The sequence below is a fragment of the Acomys minous genome (genome assembly GCF_964271855.1).
Source record: "Acomys minous genome assembly, chromosome: 2".
In the NCBI taxonomy this organism is placed as follows: domain Eukaryota; kingdom Metazoa; phylum Chordata; class Mammalia; order Rodentia; family Muridae; genus Acomys; species Acomys minous.
Genome location: NC_140484.1, coordinates 15,086,152 through 15,104,707, shown reverse-complemented (window position 1 = coordinate 15,104,707; position 18,556 = coordinate 15,086,152). Strand labels below are relative to the sequence as shown.

Sequence of the window (18,556 nt, the reverse complement as noted above, 5' to 3'; positions counted from 1 at the left end):
AACCCATTCCCATCAAGAAATATGGAAATTACTGGCTTTTTTTCTGGGAGCATGCATTAAAGATGAAGGGGTTTTTGCTTACTTCTGTCAGCAGAAAACCAGATCTGGCCTGACCAGACTAGACTTATGGCTTATGTCACGACTGGGGACTAACTCCAGTCATGCTGGTCCTATGTTGAGTGCTGCAAGGAGAGCTGTTGCTATCCAAGAGGCCTTGGGCATACTGTCCATGTCCATGTGTGGAGGGGATGCAAGGAGGAGTGAGACTGGCAGCCCCAGAGTGTCCCTTGCATGGGAACAGGGTTCTGTAGTCCCAACAGGCCTTGTATCATTCATGCTCCGGTCCCCCAGAAGCTGTAATAGCCAGTACAATGACTACTGTACATCAACTGGGGTCTGTATTGATACCCAGGGCAACTTGGCCAGAGCTTACTGCTATCTCACCTCCCCAACCTCCCTAACGAGACTAAATCCACCAAGTCTCCTTAGCAAGAATTCTCCAACCACCTTGTGAACACCCATACTAGGATCTCCACTCAAAAGACCCAGGCTCCAGCTGTAGCCACCACACAGGATTTTTATTCAAGAAAAATAACCTGGCCAGGGATGGTAGCCAGCACCAGGGAGACAGAGGCAGGTGGGTCACTGAGTTCAAGGCCAGGCTGGTCTACAAAGCAGTCCAGGACAGCCACGGCTACACAGAGGGACTCTGCCTGGGGGACGGGGAGACAACCCTCCTGGAATTCACCATATAAACCAGGCTGGCCTCAAACTCACCTCTGCCTCTTGAATGCTGAGACTAAGGATGGTGTGTATGACCACACTTGGTGACTTTCATACTTCTAAATGATCACAATATAATTATGATATATAATCTAGTAATGTAGGCTGGAGAGATGGCTCAGAGTTTAAGAGCACTGACTGCTCTTCCAAAAGTCCTGAGTTCAAATCCCAGCAACCACATGGTGGCTCACAACCACCTGTAATGAGATCTGGTGCCCTTTTCTGGTGTCCAGAAACACATGCAGGTAGAACACTGTATATATAATAAATAAATAAATCTTTAAAAAGAAATAATTTAGTAATGTATATAAAATAATCTCTTAACCTTAAAATGATCACAATGTAATTCTCAACAGTGTATTACCTCAGCCTCTGAGAGTTCTTTGTCACCATTTGGCTTGGTGTACTTCTCCTGCATGAAGGGAATCCAGGAAATCTTACATTTTTTAATGAAGGGGGTCACATCTACAGTGCCTAAGGCATAGCCACAAATGCCATCTTCATCTTCTAGGACAAAACAGTAGTCCAGGCTTAGAGAAAGCAGCCCTCCTACTAACCTGCTCAGAAGAAAAGAAGCCAGAGTGAGCTTGTAAACAACACAAAAGTCACAATTCAGTGATATAAGGTCCACAGTAATTAACTTATGAACACTACCTTTGGGATAAAAGAAACTGAAAATAGACATACATTCATTTTCATGTTTAAGACTAAACTAGACTTAAACCAACCTCCCAGTCAACCCCTCCCTTAACCTAAAAACCCTCATATGAATGTCTATTCCCCGAACCAAACAGGCATCACATACTTGTCTCCAATCAGGTCAGGCTGACTTTGAAAAGGCAAACCCACTCCATCATCATACATTTCTCTGCAAATCTTATACACGGAGGCCTGAAAATACAGTTAGGCAACACACCAAGAAAAATGTCAACAAGAATGAATATAAGCAGCCATGTGTGGTGGTGCACATAGGAGGCTGAGGCAGGAGAATCTCGGGTTTGAGCCAAGTTGCTTAATGGGCTACATGCTGAGTTTGAGACAACTTTGGATCACAAACTGTCTGTCTTAGAAAAAGAATTAAAGTCTAGAAAAAAAAATATGTGTGATCTATCAGAAACATTACCTCTGGGGAGAAAATAAAATCATCTTTGTTTTATTAAATAGTATTGGGTTGGGTATGTAGCTTACTGGTACAACACTCACCTAGCACATACAAGGTACTACACATTTGATCCCCAGTACTAACATTTTATTTATTGGGTCACATGTGTAAAACTAGTCAGAAACAGCAGGGCACAAATCAAGACTGAAAACTTGCCAAAACCCTTTAATTTTTATTACTTTTAAAAGTGTGCATAAACTGGGCATAGTGGCACACACCTTTGATCCCAGCACTCAGGAGGCAGAGGCAGGCTTCTGTACACCAGCCTGGTCTACAGAGCGAGTTCAAGACAGCCAAAACTACACAGAGAAACCCTGTCTCGAAACAAAACAAACAAAACTGGGCTGGAGAGATGGCTCAGTGGTTAAGAGCATTGTCTGCTCTCCCAAAAGATCCTGGCTCGATTGCCAGCACCCACAGGGCAGTTCACAACTGTCTGTAACTCCAGTTCCAAGGGATTTGATATCCTTATAACGAATGCATAAAATAAAACCTCAAAAACAAACAAACAAAAAAACTGTGCATACATGTCCATGTGTGGGATACATGCATGTAGGCACATTTGCTCTGATGCTCAGGGAGCAGGTTAGAGGCAGTTGTGATTTATTTATATGTGTATGAGTGCTCTATCTGATGGCCAGAAGGATCACATGACAGATGGTTGTGAGCCACCATGTGGTTGCCAGGAATTGAACAGACAGTGTGCTTAACCTCTGAGTTATCACTCCAGCCTGACCAGTGGCCTTTTTAAGAGTCTCTCAACCTCTGTTTTTTGAGGACGGGGTCTCTTACATAGACAATGCTGGCCTAGACTAGATCCTCTGGTCTCAGACTCAAGTTCTGGAATTAAATGAAAGGGTCACAAAGACCTGTCATCTGTCACTTTTTCGAACAATAGTTCCACAATACTTTAAACATATTACTGTCTTCAACACATTTCATTACTTTCTTTAAATAGCTGATTGTCAACAGCCAGGAAGCATTTTACAACAGAATATTAAAGGACATACAAGAGAAAAATCAATCAAAGATAATATAGTTAGAATACACTATTTTATAATTTGTATTGTGAGTCTGGATTTTATTTATTTATTGGGCTTTTTAAAGATAAGTTCTCACTGGACTGTGGTGATGCACATCTTTAACCCCAGCACTCAGGCAGAGGCAGGTGGACTTCTGGGAGTTTTAGGCCAGCCTGGACTACAGAGCAAATTCCAGGACAGCCAGGGCTATCCAGAGAAACCTGTCTCAAAAAAACGAAAGACAGACAGACTGACAGCAGACAGACATGGTCTTACACCATTGCTCAGGTTGTCCTAGAACTCAGTAAGGCCCAAGCTGACCTTGAACTTGCACCAATTTTTCTGCCTCAACATCTTGAGTACCAGGATTACAACCTGTGCCACCAAAACCCAGCTGTCATTTGACTTTTGAAATAGATACTTCTCTGCCTACCAGAACTGCTAGAGATTGAACCCAGGGCATTGTTATGTGCTAGGCCAGAACTCAATCAACAGAGGCTTGCTATCTATCACTAGTCCTCATTTAAATTTCTTAAAGTTTAGAGTTTATTTATGTGCGTGTTTGCCTGCATGAGTATGTGTATGTATGCAGGAGCCAATAGACCAAAAGATGGGCTCTGGACCCTCTGGACTGGGATTAGGCAGTTGTGAGTTGCTGAGAACCGATTCTCTGCAAGACCAGTGTGCTTAACTAATGAGCCATCTCTCCAGTGCAAACTTTATTCTTTAGACAAGGTCTCACCATGCAGCTCTGTCTGGCTTTGAATTCACAGAGATCTGCCTCTCAAGTACTGGGATTAAAGGTGTGCACCAACATATCTGTCTCCATTTTAAATTATTAAAGGGGAGAATTAAATGACTCAAGTTATTAAAAGAGGGGTTATTAAATTTAAGTTTAAATTTAAGGAAAATTTATTAAAATTAAGTTATTCTAAAGAGGGGCTGGAGAGATGGCTCAGAGGTTAAGAGCACTGACTGTCCTTCCAGAGGTCCTGAGTTCAATTCCCAGCAACCACATTGTGGCTCACAACCATCTGTAATGTGATCTGACGCCCTCTTCTGGCCTGCGGGTGTGTATGTAGGCAGAGCACTGTATACATAATAATAAATAATAAGTCTTTAAAAATAAACTTCTAAAGAAAGGCTGGAGAGATAGCTCAGTGGTTAAAAGCACTGTGTTCTTCCAAAGGACCTGGGTTCAATTCCCAGCACCCACATGGCAACTCATAACTGTCTGTGTATCTCTAGTTTCAAGGGATGCGACACATAACAATTCACATAAAATTATAAAAGAAAAAAGTTCTAAAGGACATAAATGCCTTAGGCTCCTCCTCAAATTTTCCCTAAATTTACCCCTTGATGTTTTAGTTTAGAGTTCAATATTTTAGTTAACTTCTTCATCAATCTCAGGGTGGGCTTTTAAGGGCTGGGAATTTTAGTTACAATTTTGATCTGAAAGGGCCCTATGTTTAAAGCCTGGTGGGCCTCTAGAAGATAGTGGAAAACATAGGTGAGACCCTGTTAGAAACAGCAGGGCCTACTCTGGAAGGGTGCAGTGCAGCTGCGACTGACTCCTGACTCTGGCAGTCGTGGGGTAAGCTTTGCTGTGCTCTGCTCTGCCACACCATGATGTAATGACAATGGTGGAGCTGACTGTGCGCAAACTGAAACCACGAACCAAAACAAATTCCTTCTTTTTCTTTCTTTCCTTTGTTCCCTCCCTTTCCTTCCTTTGGTTTTTCGAGTCAGGGTCTCTCTGTGTAGCCTTGGCTGTCCTCGACTCTGTAGACCAGGCTGGCCTCGAACTCACAGCCTGCCTCTGCCTCTGCCTCCTGAGTGCTGGGATTAAAGGCGTGCACCACCACACCCCACCTTCCCACCTTTCTTAAAGACAAGGTCTCACCATGTAACCTTGGATCAACTGGAACACACTATGAAAACCAACCTGGCCTCAAAATCAGAGATCTGCCTGCCTCTGCCTCCCATGACTGATTTTCTTGAGTATTTTAAAGGAAGGCTGATTAATACAAGGCTGAAGCTAGTGGCAGCTCTGAGTCTGACCCATGGTCCTATAAACAAACAAATAAATGGCCACCACTCAGGGAGGCAGAGGCAGGTGGATCTCTATGCGTTCGAGGCCAGCCTGGTCTACAAAGAGAGCCCAGGATAACCAAGGCTACACAGAGAAGCCCTGTCATGTAAAATCCAGCCAACCAAACAAACAAAACAGAGTAGTAATTTAAGACACAGAAGCAATTCTTTCAACCATCTAGTTCAAAGGAAAGTTGTAAATGCACATGTAACTATATACCAAGCTGATAGGCAGAAAATTACCTCATCTTTAGGGAAATATGGTCTGATAGTGTAAACTTTGGAGGTAGGAGTCAGTGGGGGTGGTTGAAAAAAGAGATCATTTGCCCCGTCAATTGGCAGCAAACGCTGTAGGAAGGAAAAAAACAGGAAGACAGATTAGTGTTCAGAAGACATCCGTTTCTTTCATGAGTGTGCACTGCAGAATACCAACTAACATTAACTGGCTACTGCAGGCAGACCTAAAGGAGAGGGTGTACTACACTTAACTAATATACCACCTCTTTCCTGGGGGAGGGGTGTTCAGAATAGAAGTTACCCAAACTGACTTACACAGCTTTAATGGTATATCAATAGAAATTTAACTTTATAATCAAAACAAACAAACAAACAAAAAACTACTCCAATTATGACATACATATGTTTAAAAACCAATCTTAAATGAGCCATCTTTCTACAAGATGGCAGAACAGAATGTCAGGAGGAGAGGTTTGGTCTGAAGAGGGTTATCTGTCCAGGAGACGCTTTCCCCCCAGCAATGCGCTTCAGTTTGCTGTGCGCAGCAGAGCACCTGTGGGGGGAGAAAAGCAGAGCACCTGAAAAATCCATGAACAAATCCCAACAGCAAGAACACGTCGTGTTTTGTTCAGACTGTCACTGGCAGACAAGCGTTTGTTTTCAAGTATGCTGTATTTATTAAGTAACCAAGGAACTGCCCTTTAAGCCCTTTGTCATTTATTTGCATAATCAGCCATCTTTTTTGCTCATGGAGTTTCCTCTGGCAGACAAGCATGCGCGCATTGTGCATTGCGGGCGCAGATTTAAATGCTGTGCGACCTGCAAAGAAACAATGTGAACTGTGTACCTAGAGCCGCTGCGCTTCGCAGGCGCGGGGGGATTGACAGCATCTCCTTCAGAAATTACTGTGAAAGAGGAGGAAAATTTGATTTAAAATCCAGCTATGTAACTAAATTGAATTTGGGACTAGAAAGCCTTCGGCAGACCAATCCTTCCAGCCATCTGATGCGCAACATAAGGTTTCTCATAAAACAAAGAAAAATGTCAATTCAGTTGTGAATTCGTATTGATACCTGGAACTCTCCTGCTAGACCACCTCTAAAGGCCCAGGGTTCTTGGTCTCCAATTAAGAACTGTGCTGAAGAATGACTACGACACCCTGTTGAGATCAGATCCAAGCGGAGAACGTTACGTGAAAGGGGATTTCCTGGGGTCTCAAATGTCCAACAAACGAACACACTGGAAATAACTCTCTAAAAGTACTAATCCAGGGTTTCAAGGCAAGGCTGTGATAATAATTATTTTTAAATGTATGATGGCATTTCAATACTTCTATTCCTTCCTGTGGTTAATAAAAACCACTATTACCAGTTGTACATTTAATTATTGGAAGGAATAATGAGGTTATTGAGGTAAAAGTTTCCACATTCCTTATATACAGCAATAAATCAAGATGACTATGCATCTACCATGGATTCTGTTAACTACAATCTGGAATACGTGAGATATGCGTCTTATTATCACAGCCCAGGAAGGAACTGAGTTAAACCTGTCTGAAGTCACATTTTACATTGTGAGGAAATATACAGGACAGGGAATGGGGGTTAATCTTGTCAGAAAACCTGAGGTGAGCAGAACACTGTGGACAGAAATGAAACATAAAACATTTGTTTTTTGTTTTTGTTTTTGTTTTTGTTTTGTGAACAAGGGCAATCTAAACCCAGACACGGCCAGGGAGAACACGACTAAGAGAATCTGAGAACTGGGGAGAACCAATTACATTTTCTATTTTGTCCAGAGATAAAAACACACTTTTCTTCAAAGTATGACATGTGTGTTCCATGAACACAGGCATCAAACAGCAGGCTGAGGCCTGGGTGTCAGTTTTTGAGGTCATCACTCAGCCAACATCACAGGCAGTAAGGCCAACAATTAATGGATAGTTAACAGTTAATGCCTGGAATCCAAATACAAATGACCTGCCTAGTTTTCTGACAAGATACAGCAGCGCAATATGGTTCTTTTCCATTGGAAGACAGCATTCTACCTCCTGTTCAAGTTAACAGTCTCATCAGTACAAGACACAAAGTGTGCTAGTCAGACAGTCCCAAAGCAAACCAAATTTTTGTTGACAATTCGGCCCATTAAGAGATCATATCTAGGTTTGTTATGTTTTAAGGGTAGGGTTATTTATTCTTTTAAAAAGCAGAACACACACACACCAAAAAAAGAAAAAAGAAAAGAAAAAAGGGGGGGGGAGAAACACAACCCTTAAAATGCAGTATTTGTAAAATAAGCATGAAATGGGTCAAAATTTAGAATAAAACAAAAGCTGGCCCATTCCATAATTCAGTGATTTACACTGTAGGGAAAAAAGGGGGAGAAAGGGACAACAAAACAAAGCAAAAAATGAAAAATATACTTGTCAAACTTTTAAGTCCAGCCAATTTCCCCTACCCTCCACTTTGAGACTCCAGCATAACTAGCACTTCCAACTAGTACAGTAAGAAGCTGCACGTACGAAGAGCTGTGCAAATGAAAACATGGTTAATGCCTCAGACGCTGCGCAAACGTGACTTCAGTTCATATCTCCTGCCCTAACTTATTCTACCTGAGCTACCTCACAGATACAGCCTTTCAACTTAAACTAATAAATCATGACGCGCTGTGAACATCTGCCGCTGTCCGTCCAATAGCAGTAGACACTTGTGCTGAGGACTCTCCCATCTGTACACAATGGGGAAGAAGATAATACAGGTCGTTAGTAATCAAAGGTACTGCATAGCCACATTCTTTAAAGGACTGAATGCAAGCTGGACTGGAGAAAGGAAGAAACAAAGGATTCTAATGACCCCTGAAATTGGTCACAAAATACTACTGTTCCTGTCATGGGCATCTGTACAGCTACACAGGTGTAAGGTAGTTATTTAAAACTACAATGCTCTGACCATGAGACTGTACAAATTAGAAAAATTACCTCACTGTTGCCTAAGACAGAGATAACTTGAGAAATGAATAATACTGGATATAATAAAATTTAACTTTCAGGGCTGGAGAGGTGGCTCAGTGGTTAAGAGTACTGACTGCTCTTCCAGAGGTCCTGAGTTCAATTCCCAGCAACCACATGGTGGCTCACACCATCTGTATTAGGATCTAATACTCTCTTCCGGCCTTCAGGTGTACGTACAGATGTAAGTAAAATAAATAAATCCTTTTTAAAAATGTAATCTTCAGTAATTCTTGAATTTTGGGCAGAGGGGGCGTTGATACTGAGGACTGAACCCTCAAATATAATACTTTACTTAATTTCAGGTTTAAAATCCCTAGGAGCCTCAGAAACAATGTAAATTCCTATAAGGATTAACAACTCCTTGGCAAGAAGCCTGGACAGCAAGTGCTATCACCCAACAATCAACACAGATGTTTTTTCCCCCGAGCCTAAAAAGAGATGCCTCCCACCCTTAATAAGTATCTTAGCTAGAGCCCTTTAATAAGGCTCCTGTGCCAATAGATACAGGAACACAAAGTATTTCTATATTTTTAAATCAGTAATCAGAAATTCTTCCTTTTTAATACTGAAAAGCTCAAAGCCATATGGGCAGAATTGAAATCTGACTACTCAGGAACTGAATGTATTTCAGAGCATCTACTTCATAGCTGAGACCATGAAGTCCCATGGCAGTATTTGCGCCTCCTATGAAAACAGACCCGTCAGTTAGCTTTGCTGCCTGCTGTGTGCGGTAAGTCCATTGCACTGAAACCTGGAAATGAAATGAGATCCCTGGAGAAACTTGGCCATGCTGGTGCTTTTTTTTTTTTTTTTTTTTTTAAACCAAGTTTGGGAATTTCAAAAAGAAAAAAATACTAGAGGCACACAAAAGTCCACTGGATGAAGCAGTTTATGGGGGACTGTAATTTCCATCCCATGCTAAAATCAGTTACTTGGTAGAGGGATAAAGAAACAGCCACAGGAAGTAGCAGCACCAGAATAGCCTTCCACTAAAGCTCGCATGCGCACAGGGCTGGGAGGACACCTTCCTCTTGCCAAGCCCCTGGGGTAATTTCAGCAGTTGTTCTATTAAACAGAGCACTAATGTTATCAAGACACAGCAAGCAGCAGAAAGCTTAGAGAGTCACATTTCATAGAGTCTCATCTCCAAATCAGGCCAATGTACGATTCAGGGTTCCATCCAGGAAGCATTCAGTCAGTGCATGTTAAAGTCAGGACTTTCTAAGATAATTTCAAGGTATGTATAGAATTAGCCCAAGGGAGAAAACTTAACATGCTCAACAAAATCACTAAGATTTTCAAGTTTTTCAACTATGTTCACCTTTAAGAAAAATCAGGCGAAGAGCTGAAAAACATGGAAATTGGCCAATTCTCTAAATGGCTTTCTCCCTGTGGGATAAGTTTTCTTAAAGAACAATATATATGAATAAGGAAGAGGACCGTTGCTGGTGCACCTACCTAACCACTGTACAAAAGACTTCACCATAGACATTATACTCTTGATATCCCACACATAGGAGTACATGTCATAAAGGATTGTCCTGTTTGCACAGTTGGAGAGCCGAGTGAACATTCCCATCACTAGTGCACACATCTCTTCAAACTTTGCTGCTCGTGACCGCCATTCTTCAATCTATACAGAATTAAAAAGAAAATTAAATTACTCAAAAATTTCAAGTTTAATAAAATGTTCTAAGATTTACAAACTAAGCTGGGCGTGGTGGCGCATGCCTGTAATCCCAGCACTTGGGAGGCAGAGAGGCCAGCGGATCACTGTGAGTTCAAGGCTTGCCTGGTCTACAAAAGCGAGTCCAGGACAGCCAAGGCTACACAGAGAAAGCCTGTCTTGAAAACCAAAACAAAGAAAAAATTAACAAACTGAGCTGTTTATCAGACCTAGGCAATTTACCTTAAACATTAATGAATCATTGGTTCTAACTAAAAGTCAAGCTAAGGAAGTGGAGGCTCCAGATGTAGAGAACACCCTCATTTGTTGTAAAGAACACACTGTAACCTACGTCAGGTTCACATCAGTGACCACTGTGTCCATTTAAGAACCTCAGGGGTGGAGAGACGGTTCTGCAGTTTGCTGTGCTTGTTGCTCTTGCAGGGACTCCAATTTATTTCCCTGCCACATGGTGGCCTCACAAACACCCACAAATCCAGTCCTAGTAAATGTGATGCTCTCTTCTGTCCTCAGGCACCAAGCACAAGTGTACACATAGGCATACGCATACACACACACACACACACACACACACACACACACACACACACACACACAGATAAAACATTCATACATATGAAATAACAAAAGAAAGAAATTTCCTCACAGCAAGTGGATGAAGGGAGAAAAGGAAGAAATCAAATCTGGTCACTTTGGGGGTGGGGGGAGGCAGGGGTTTTGTCATTGTTCTGAGACAGGACTGCCTATAATCCAGGTTGGCCAAACTCATGATGGAATGGAGAACCTTCAACTCCTGGACCCCCCTGCTTCTATTATCGCTGTAAGTGCCGGAATCACAGACACGAACCTCTTTGCGGCAGGTGTGGGGTCTTGCGCAATCCCAACACTTGGGAAGCTGAGGCAGCAGGATTGCTGTGAGTTATAAGCCCCTGGGGGAGGACCTGAGAATCTATCTCAAGCCCAGCAATGGCTCCCAACTGCTTCTAACTCTAGCTCCAAGGGATCCAATGCCTCTGGCCTCTGGTAACCTGTATTCATGTGGGTGGGGTGGGGGAAGCATGCATACCAGCACCTAATTACAAGTAAACTTTAAAGCCAGGCAGTGGTGGCCCACACCTTTAATTCCACCACATGGGAGGCAGAGGCAGGTGGATCTCTGTGAGATCCAGGAGCATCAGGGCTACATAGAGAACTCTTTCTCGAAATACCAAAAACAAAAGAACACTGAAATAAAATTCTGAAGGCACTATAAATCTCTCCACATTACAGTAGCAGGTGAGGAGCCAATGAGGACAAGGAGCACACTCACTTTTTCAGAATCTTTCCCTTTGCAATTGACACTGACAACACTACTGTTTGCTCGAAGCCACTGGAATTCCCGTAACATCTGGGCTCCTTTGGGTCCATGCTCATAAGGAAGGTAGAAGAGATCAGCAAGTAACTGCAAATCCTCCAGAGTCACTGGTTCTGCAGTGTACAAAGGCTTTTCATTTGGACCTGGCACAAACTGCTCCTTGTTTGTTTGTTCATCAGTCTGCATAGGAGCAATGTCATTAATGCAATCTTCTTGCATAGACATCTCTGGGGATTTTGACTCAGCGATGCTCTCCTTATCAGTGTCCATTGGTTTCAATTCCTCTGCCATTTTAGCTTCAACAATTTCAGTTAGTATTTGATTGTCACTCTTGTGCTCTGATTCTTCTTGCTTTTCTACCACCATGTCCATGGGTTCCTCGTCTGGCTGTTTCTTTTCTTCCTCCTTGGTCAGAGCTGAAGGTTCACCACTCAAAGCTGCTCCCTGGCTCATAATGGGCTCCTGGTAAACTGTTGTGACTACAGTCGTGGCATTTAAAGACGGTGCTGCAACTAAGGGAGTCCCATCAACTACACTTGCCTTAGCTCCACTGTGTGCAACTTGCCTACCTATCAAGGAGAGAAGGGAGAAATAAAAGCAACCAAATTAGAAACAAAACAAACTAGACTTAACAGGCGTTTAAGAAATGCCTTTTCTCACCCCTGAGGACAGGCAGACAATTCAATGGGCTGAGATACTTGCCTCCAAGCAAATATGACCAAGATGACATGAGTTTGACCCCTGGACCTGACATGGAGAGAACTGACCCTTCAAAGTTGTGCCATAGTATATACATGCCTGAGTGTGTTCGTAATAAATAAACTTAGTAAGAAATTATACAAAACGTGGGCATAATCCCAGCACTCGGGAGGCAGAGGCAGTTGGATCACTGTAGGTTAGAGGCCAGCCTAGTCTACAAAGCAAGTCCAGGACAGCCAAGGGTACACAGAGAAACCCTGTCTCGAAACAAACAAACAAACAAACAAAAAGTAGGCACGATAGCACACCCCTCTGCACACTGTAGACAGGCATGGTAGTACATCTTAACACCAGCACTTAGGAGGCAGAGTCAGGATATCGCCCTGAGTCCGAGATTAGCCATGTCTATATAGCAAGTTCTCAAGATGACCAAGGCTACCAAGTGAGACAGGTGTTTGTCTCAAAAGAGAAGTGTGCACACTGTGTTTCTGCAGAGCCTGAGCTCAGTTCCCAGCACTCACATCAGGCAGCCGGCAACTAGCTGTAACTGGAGTTCTGAGGAGCCAATGCCTGTAGGGCATATTCACCTGCAAACACACACGCACAACAGTGTATGCATGTATGCACTTTTTACATTTTTAAATAAAACTTTTAAAAAACTCTACGTGCGAGTGGTTCACTGAATGTACACATATGTGTATGTATGTGTACCACGTGTATGCGAGGTGCCCTCAGAGGCCAGGAAAGGGGATCTAATCTCCTCAAACTGGAGTTACAGATGATTGTGAGCTGACATGTGTGACCTCTGCAAAAGCAGGAAGTGCTCTTAACTATTATGGCATCAAAGCTTACTCTTGCAGGGCACAGTGCAAATATCTTTTATTTCTAGCACATGGAAGGCTGAGGCAGCAACACTGTTAAAGGCCAAACAAAGCCATATACCAAAAATCAAAACCCTGGCCCCAAAATGTTAGTAGAGACATAACGTACAACACCACCCGTACACATAGAGTAATTTTTTTAAAAGCTGGGCATAGCTGGGCAAATCGCTGAGTTCAAAGCCAGTCCAGGACAGCCAAGGCTACACAGAGAAATCCTGTCTTGAAAAACCAGGGGGAGGGGGGGAAATCTGGGCATAGTAGTACTTGCCTAAAATCCCAGCACTTGGGAGGCAAGGCAAGAAGACCAGCAAAGTGCTCAAGGACATCCCTAGCTACACAATAAATTCTAGGCCAACCTGGGATACACACCAGCTTTTTTTTTTTTTAACCTCAATTAAATTTACTTAGTGTATCTAAAGGGATCTAAGGGGCATGACTGCATCTCTGTGACTCAGCTCTGTGATTCAATCTCCTTATGAGAGCTGGCTAGGCCTGTGTGGTGGCACAAGACTACATTCCAAGAACTCAGGAAGTGAAGGCAGCAGGGTCACAAGTTCAAGCTCGAGTGAGTGGTGGTGTATACCTTTAATCCCAGCAGTGGGAGGGAGAACTATCTGTGACTTAGAAGCCAGCCTGGTCTACAGAGTAAATTCCAGGACAGCCAAGGTTACACAGAAAAGAAAAACAAAACAAAACAAAAAACCCTGTCTCAAAACAAAAGTTTACGCTCATCTTTGGCTACATGAAACCGTATCAAAAAGAAAAGTGCCCCAAGGTGATCTGTTTCTGAGGAATGACACCCAAGGTTGACCTTTGGTACCCACATGCATAGACAAATGTGCACCCACACAATCACTCATACATACACATAAATGTGTATATACACACAAATGAATATAAAACTCCAAAATAAAGATTGATGGGGAGGATATAGTTAAATGCATGAGACTATAGCTTCAATCCTCAGCGGCACCCCACCTGCCCCAGCCCAACTCACTGCTGTACTGATGAGGCACACCGAACTCCTGTAACCATTCTGATAAAGCTAGCTTTAAAGCCATCTGCGGACTATAAAGGACGTCAGTTTCAATATCTTCGTCACTGCCTTCATTTTCCAACTTTATCTGTATTGATACAGTACTGTCTTCACTGTCAGCTAGAGGGGGTAAAGAAAAAAAAAGTTAGTAGAAAAACCTCCTCCCAAGTGCAGATGCATAAATTTTACTTGCTGCAGTACAAGCAAAGCAGCAAAAACCTAAAACAAACCTCACACATAAGAATAAGTCACCTATTTGCTCAAGGTTCCAACTATTATAATCATTGGGAAAACTGGTCATAAATGTCCACTGAATACTAATAATGAGATAACAAGATTAAAAGCATTACTCCAGCCTCTGCATAAAGAAATCCACACCTGATTCTTCAGGCACAACGTCATTATTAATAAATCACTAAGGTAGAAGAGAGTACTCAGTAGTCTGCTTTTGAGCACAGTCTTTTCTTTTTTCTTTTTTTCACTTTTTTGAGACCAGGTCTTATTATTTAAGGCCTCACTGCTGTCCCTGGAACTATGTAGACCAGGCTGGCCTTGACCGCTGAGATACCTGCTAGGACTAAAGATATGCACCACTATTTTCAGGCTGAGTCAGGACAGGCAGAACGAAGAAGATTAACACTGAACTTGTCAGTGAGGCATTCAGAAACTCTGGTCTAGTTTTCCTTATTTCCCTGTACAGCTGAGTTTGGCTAATCTAGTATCTATCACTTAGTGTTGTATATCAAGCTCTGTCTTAGAAAATGGAGTTAAATGCCATGCATGCACAAAGACTGAAGAGTATACTCCAAACTGTGTCTTTTACTGGAGTGAAAGGGATACCAATGACCAGGCCATAAAGGACTCTACTCAATAAAAAAATTGGAAGCTGGGGCACAAAATGAGAAACAGGCTGCAGCTACATACCTCCAAGTGTGATGCGATACGGCAGCCCTACAACAAATTTCATCAATAACCCTATTTCAGGCTAACTTCAAAATTTCTTTTTTTATTTTTTATTTCTCAAGACAGGGTTTCTCTGTGTAGCCTTGGCTGTCCTGGATTCACTTGTAGACCAGGCTGGCCTCGAACTCACAGCAATCCGCCTGCCTCTGCCTCCCGAGAAAGAAAATCACCATCAAGCCAAGGTGCCAGAACCAGACTAAGATGGCAGGTAACAGGCCATATAATGGGATGTAGGCCAGGCCGGTATCATTGGGTTAGAACAGCTGAGTATCTGCTCAGCTATAGTGTCTAAAGCTTATATAAATATAAAGGTCTCCACGTCATTATTCAGAGCAAGGGCAGGTACAAAACAACCATACGGTTACAGTCAAACTGTTTATCAACACCAAGTTATCACTGTTTCCTGTTACCACTGTAAATAAGCATCACAACATTAGGAACACTATAAATGCCTACATGTCTGCTCCAACTTAGGATCCTTTTCAAAAGCAGGTACACTTTATTCTTTCCACCCTCAATACGCAGGAAGATACACCTGCCGTACGATATAATTAAGTGCAAACCAATCAATAGCCAACAGTCTCACATGAAACTCTAGTACTAGAGACTTTGCATAAAAGTGACTTGTCCACGGCCACTCAAGCTTTTCTTATATCTGACCGAGAGAAACAGAAACACATTCTAAGAAAAGCTGTAACTGTGATGATAAAGAAATGCATACTTACCAAAAGCTGCAGCGGAACACACCACTCCCACAGAAGCCTACCATCGAATACAGGGTACTTACTCATCACTACGTCCTTCCTCACTCCATTCATGTTTGATTTATACCAAGTGGCAAGGGTGTGGATAGCAACATAGTTAGCTTCAAATTCACAGTTTGGATTAGTCAGCACTCCCTTTAGCCGCGGGATGAGTTCTGTGGATCTTCCTTTGTAGGGACCCAGAAACAACCTCTTCTGATCATAATCATTAGCATGGATGTTATCCCAGATCACTGGAGCTCTTTTGATAATCTTAGAAACTTCCTCAATAGACTCTACTGGAATTTCTTTTGAAACAACTTTTGGACCTAGAAATAATTTGTTAAAAGAGCTTCTTTACTTACAGAAATTTCCATATGGTTCTTTAAAATATCACTATAGCAGGGCAAGAGAGATGGGTGGGCCCAGTGATTAAGATCATTTGTTGCCTTTGCAGAGGATCCAGGTTGAATTCCCAGCAGCCACATGTTATGGTCACAAGCATCCTTTAATTCCAGTTCCAGGGAATCTGTAGATCCCTTCTAACCTTCATGGTCACCAGGCACACACTAGGCACACATAGATGCATGCAGGCAAAATATACATAAAAAACAAACCACACTTGGGAGGCAGAGATAGGCAGATCACTCTGAGTTGGAGGTCAGACTGATCGACAAAGTGAGTCCAGATCACAGTCAAGGCTACACAGAGAAACCCTGTACCAAACAAACAAGCAAACACCAAAAAACCAAAAAAACCTAAAAGTCAAGTTTGACCTGAGTTAACCCCCACAACTTACAGGGTAGATGGAGAGAACCAAGTCCCAAAAGTTGTCCTCTGACCACAACATGAGCATGTGCACATGTGCACACACATAAAATAAACAAATGTAAAGAGAAAAAATAAGGGCTGGGAAGGCCAGTGACATGGCTCAGTATATAAAAGCATTTGCCCAGCCAGGCATGGTCGCCCACGCCTTTAATCCCAGCACTCGGGAGGCAAAGGCAGACAGATCTCTGTGAGTTCAAGGCCAGCCTGGTCTACAAAGTGAGTACAAGACAAAAAAGCACTTGCCCATGAAGCCTGATGACCTGAATTCAACTGCCAATATCCTCGTAGTAGATTGTTTCAGCTCTCATCAACTGTCCTCTGGCCTATAAACATATGCTATGGTGGGGGTTGAGAGGATGGTAGGACACACATATACACTCTCATAAATAGATGTAATAAAAAATTTAAGTAAAACAAAGTCTGGGGAGATGGCTCAGCTGGTGGTAGGAACCTGGCCACCAAGCTTGATGACATGATCCCTAGGACACTCATGGTAAAAAGAAATGGTATCAGAAGTTGTTCTCATTTCTACACATGTGCTATAACACGTGCAATTACACATACAACATACACAAAACAAGCAATAAAAAATTTAAAAATAAACAGCTTTCATGTATAACTTTCGTGCAAGTTTCTCTCCACCATCTCATTGCCCCAGGTTTTGCAGCAATGGGATAAGCCCAGGGTTCCGTGTGTGGTAAGCTGATGGGCTACACTACTGAGCTACCCCAGGCCCCGCCGCCCTTCCCTCCGCTCACTCGTGTACCTATGCGGGTGGCTTTAATCGCACGATCCTCCTACTTCAGCCTCCAAGAGCTGGAACCACCAGTGTGCAAGCACCTCACTCAGCTGCCCAATATTTTTCTTTTTGGTTTTCAAGACAGGGTTTCTCTGTGTAGCCTTGGCTATTCTGGACTCACTTTGTGCTGGGATTAAAAGTATGTGCCACCACACCCAGCTATTAATTTTTCTGTTCTTTCAAGACAAAGTCTCTATGAAAAGTCCTGGCTATCCTGGAACACACTATGTTCCCAGTGCTGGGACTTAACGGTGTATGCCACTATGCCTGGCTTCAACTTTCCTTCCTAAACTAGCACAGCTACACATTCTGTTACTCACTTTACACAACAGAAGTCTCCTAGGAGCCTAGTGAGGTAGCTAATTGTTAGTCTTTGGCATACACGATGCCTTCAGCACCACATAAAGTGGGTATGTGGACACAGCTGTATGCCCAGCAGTCAGGTAGGGAAAAGGAAACACTGGGAAGGAGAAAGAGAAAAGCTTTTTCACCAGGAGACAAAGAGGAAGACAGATGTGCTCACAGGCCTGGGAGGACAGCTGTCCATATAGCTGGGTGAGGAAAGGTAGGTGACACAGTTGAGGGTCTGCCCAGCTAAGGCCTAACTTTTGAAAAATTTAAAAGGTCCTGGAATCTTTCTATGGTTTAAAGGCTACCATGGGTCTTAGGGTTTTTTTTCTCTAGGACATATAAGCTACCGGTTATCAACACAAGGTCATCCTTGGCTACTCAGCAAATTCTAGGCCCGGAATACACAAGACTCTGTTTCAAAGGATAGAAGTATTCACCCAGTAAGAGCAGCTAGTTTCTCTAAGCCTGAGTAATCCAAGTTTTACTACAGAGTCTTGAGGACTTACCTGTCCAAAGCACCTCAATGCCAGGTAGAAGCTTTTCACCCACTGTCCTCAAGTATGGAGACTGAGATACATTTGGATAACAGAAAGTGCCGCAATATTCTAAATGTAAGCAGAGAAGGTAAGTTAGGGCTAAAATGCTCAGAGACTATAGCTGGGGAAAAGGCTTACAAAAGGCTTACATTATTTTGATACAAATGATAAAAGAAATAAACATAAGCGTATGTTACATATGTAATCAGATATTCAAACTGGGTGGTGTGCCTGCCTACAATCTCAACTCCCAAGGCAAGAAGTTCACACACAGCCTCTCCAGGCTTGACAATACCCATGTTACAGACCAGCCTTCATTAGTTCTTTTTTATTTTATTGGGGGAATAGGGTCTTAAGAGGCCTACATTAGC

The 18,556-nt window shown here is 42.7% G+C and overlaps 1 protein-coding gene and 1 pseudogene across 2 annotated transcripts in view; one reads left to right on the top strand and one right to left on the bottom strand.

The window, feature by feature from the left end:
• LOC311592715 (large ribosomal subunit protein uL22-like) overlaps positions 1–18,556 on the top strand; it is a 222,231-nt pseudogene that overhangs the window by 34,647 nt on the left and 169,028 nt on the right. The gene's annotated exons all lie outside the window — the stretch shown is intronic.
• The window catches only part of OGA (O-GlcNAcase), a 33,744-nt gene that overhangs the window by 5,255 nt on the left and 9,933 nt on the right, over positions 1–18,556 (bottom strand). Inside the window, exons 7-15 of the mRNA XM_084772205.1 lie at positions 18,156–18,254; positions 15,713–15,997; positions 13,924–14,082; positions 11,302–11,915; positions 9,764–9,938; positions 6,369–6,454; positions 5,302–5,406; positions 1,589–1,674; positions 1,148–1,340 (exon numbers count right to left, since the gene is read on the bottom strand). Coding sequence (XP_084628331.1) covers positions 1,148–1,340; positions 1,589–1,674; positions 5,302–5,406; positions 6,369–6,454; positions 9,764–9,938; positions 11,302–11,915; positions 13,924–14,082; positions 15,713–15,997; positions 18,156–18,254 — 1,802 coding nt within the window. The remainder of the gene's footprint in view (positions 1–1,147; positions 1,341–1,588; positions 1,675–5,301; positions 5,407–6,368; positions 6,455–9,763; positions 9,939–11,301; positions 11,916–13,923; positions 14,083–15,712; positions 15,998–18,155; positions 18,255–18,556) is intronic.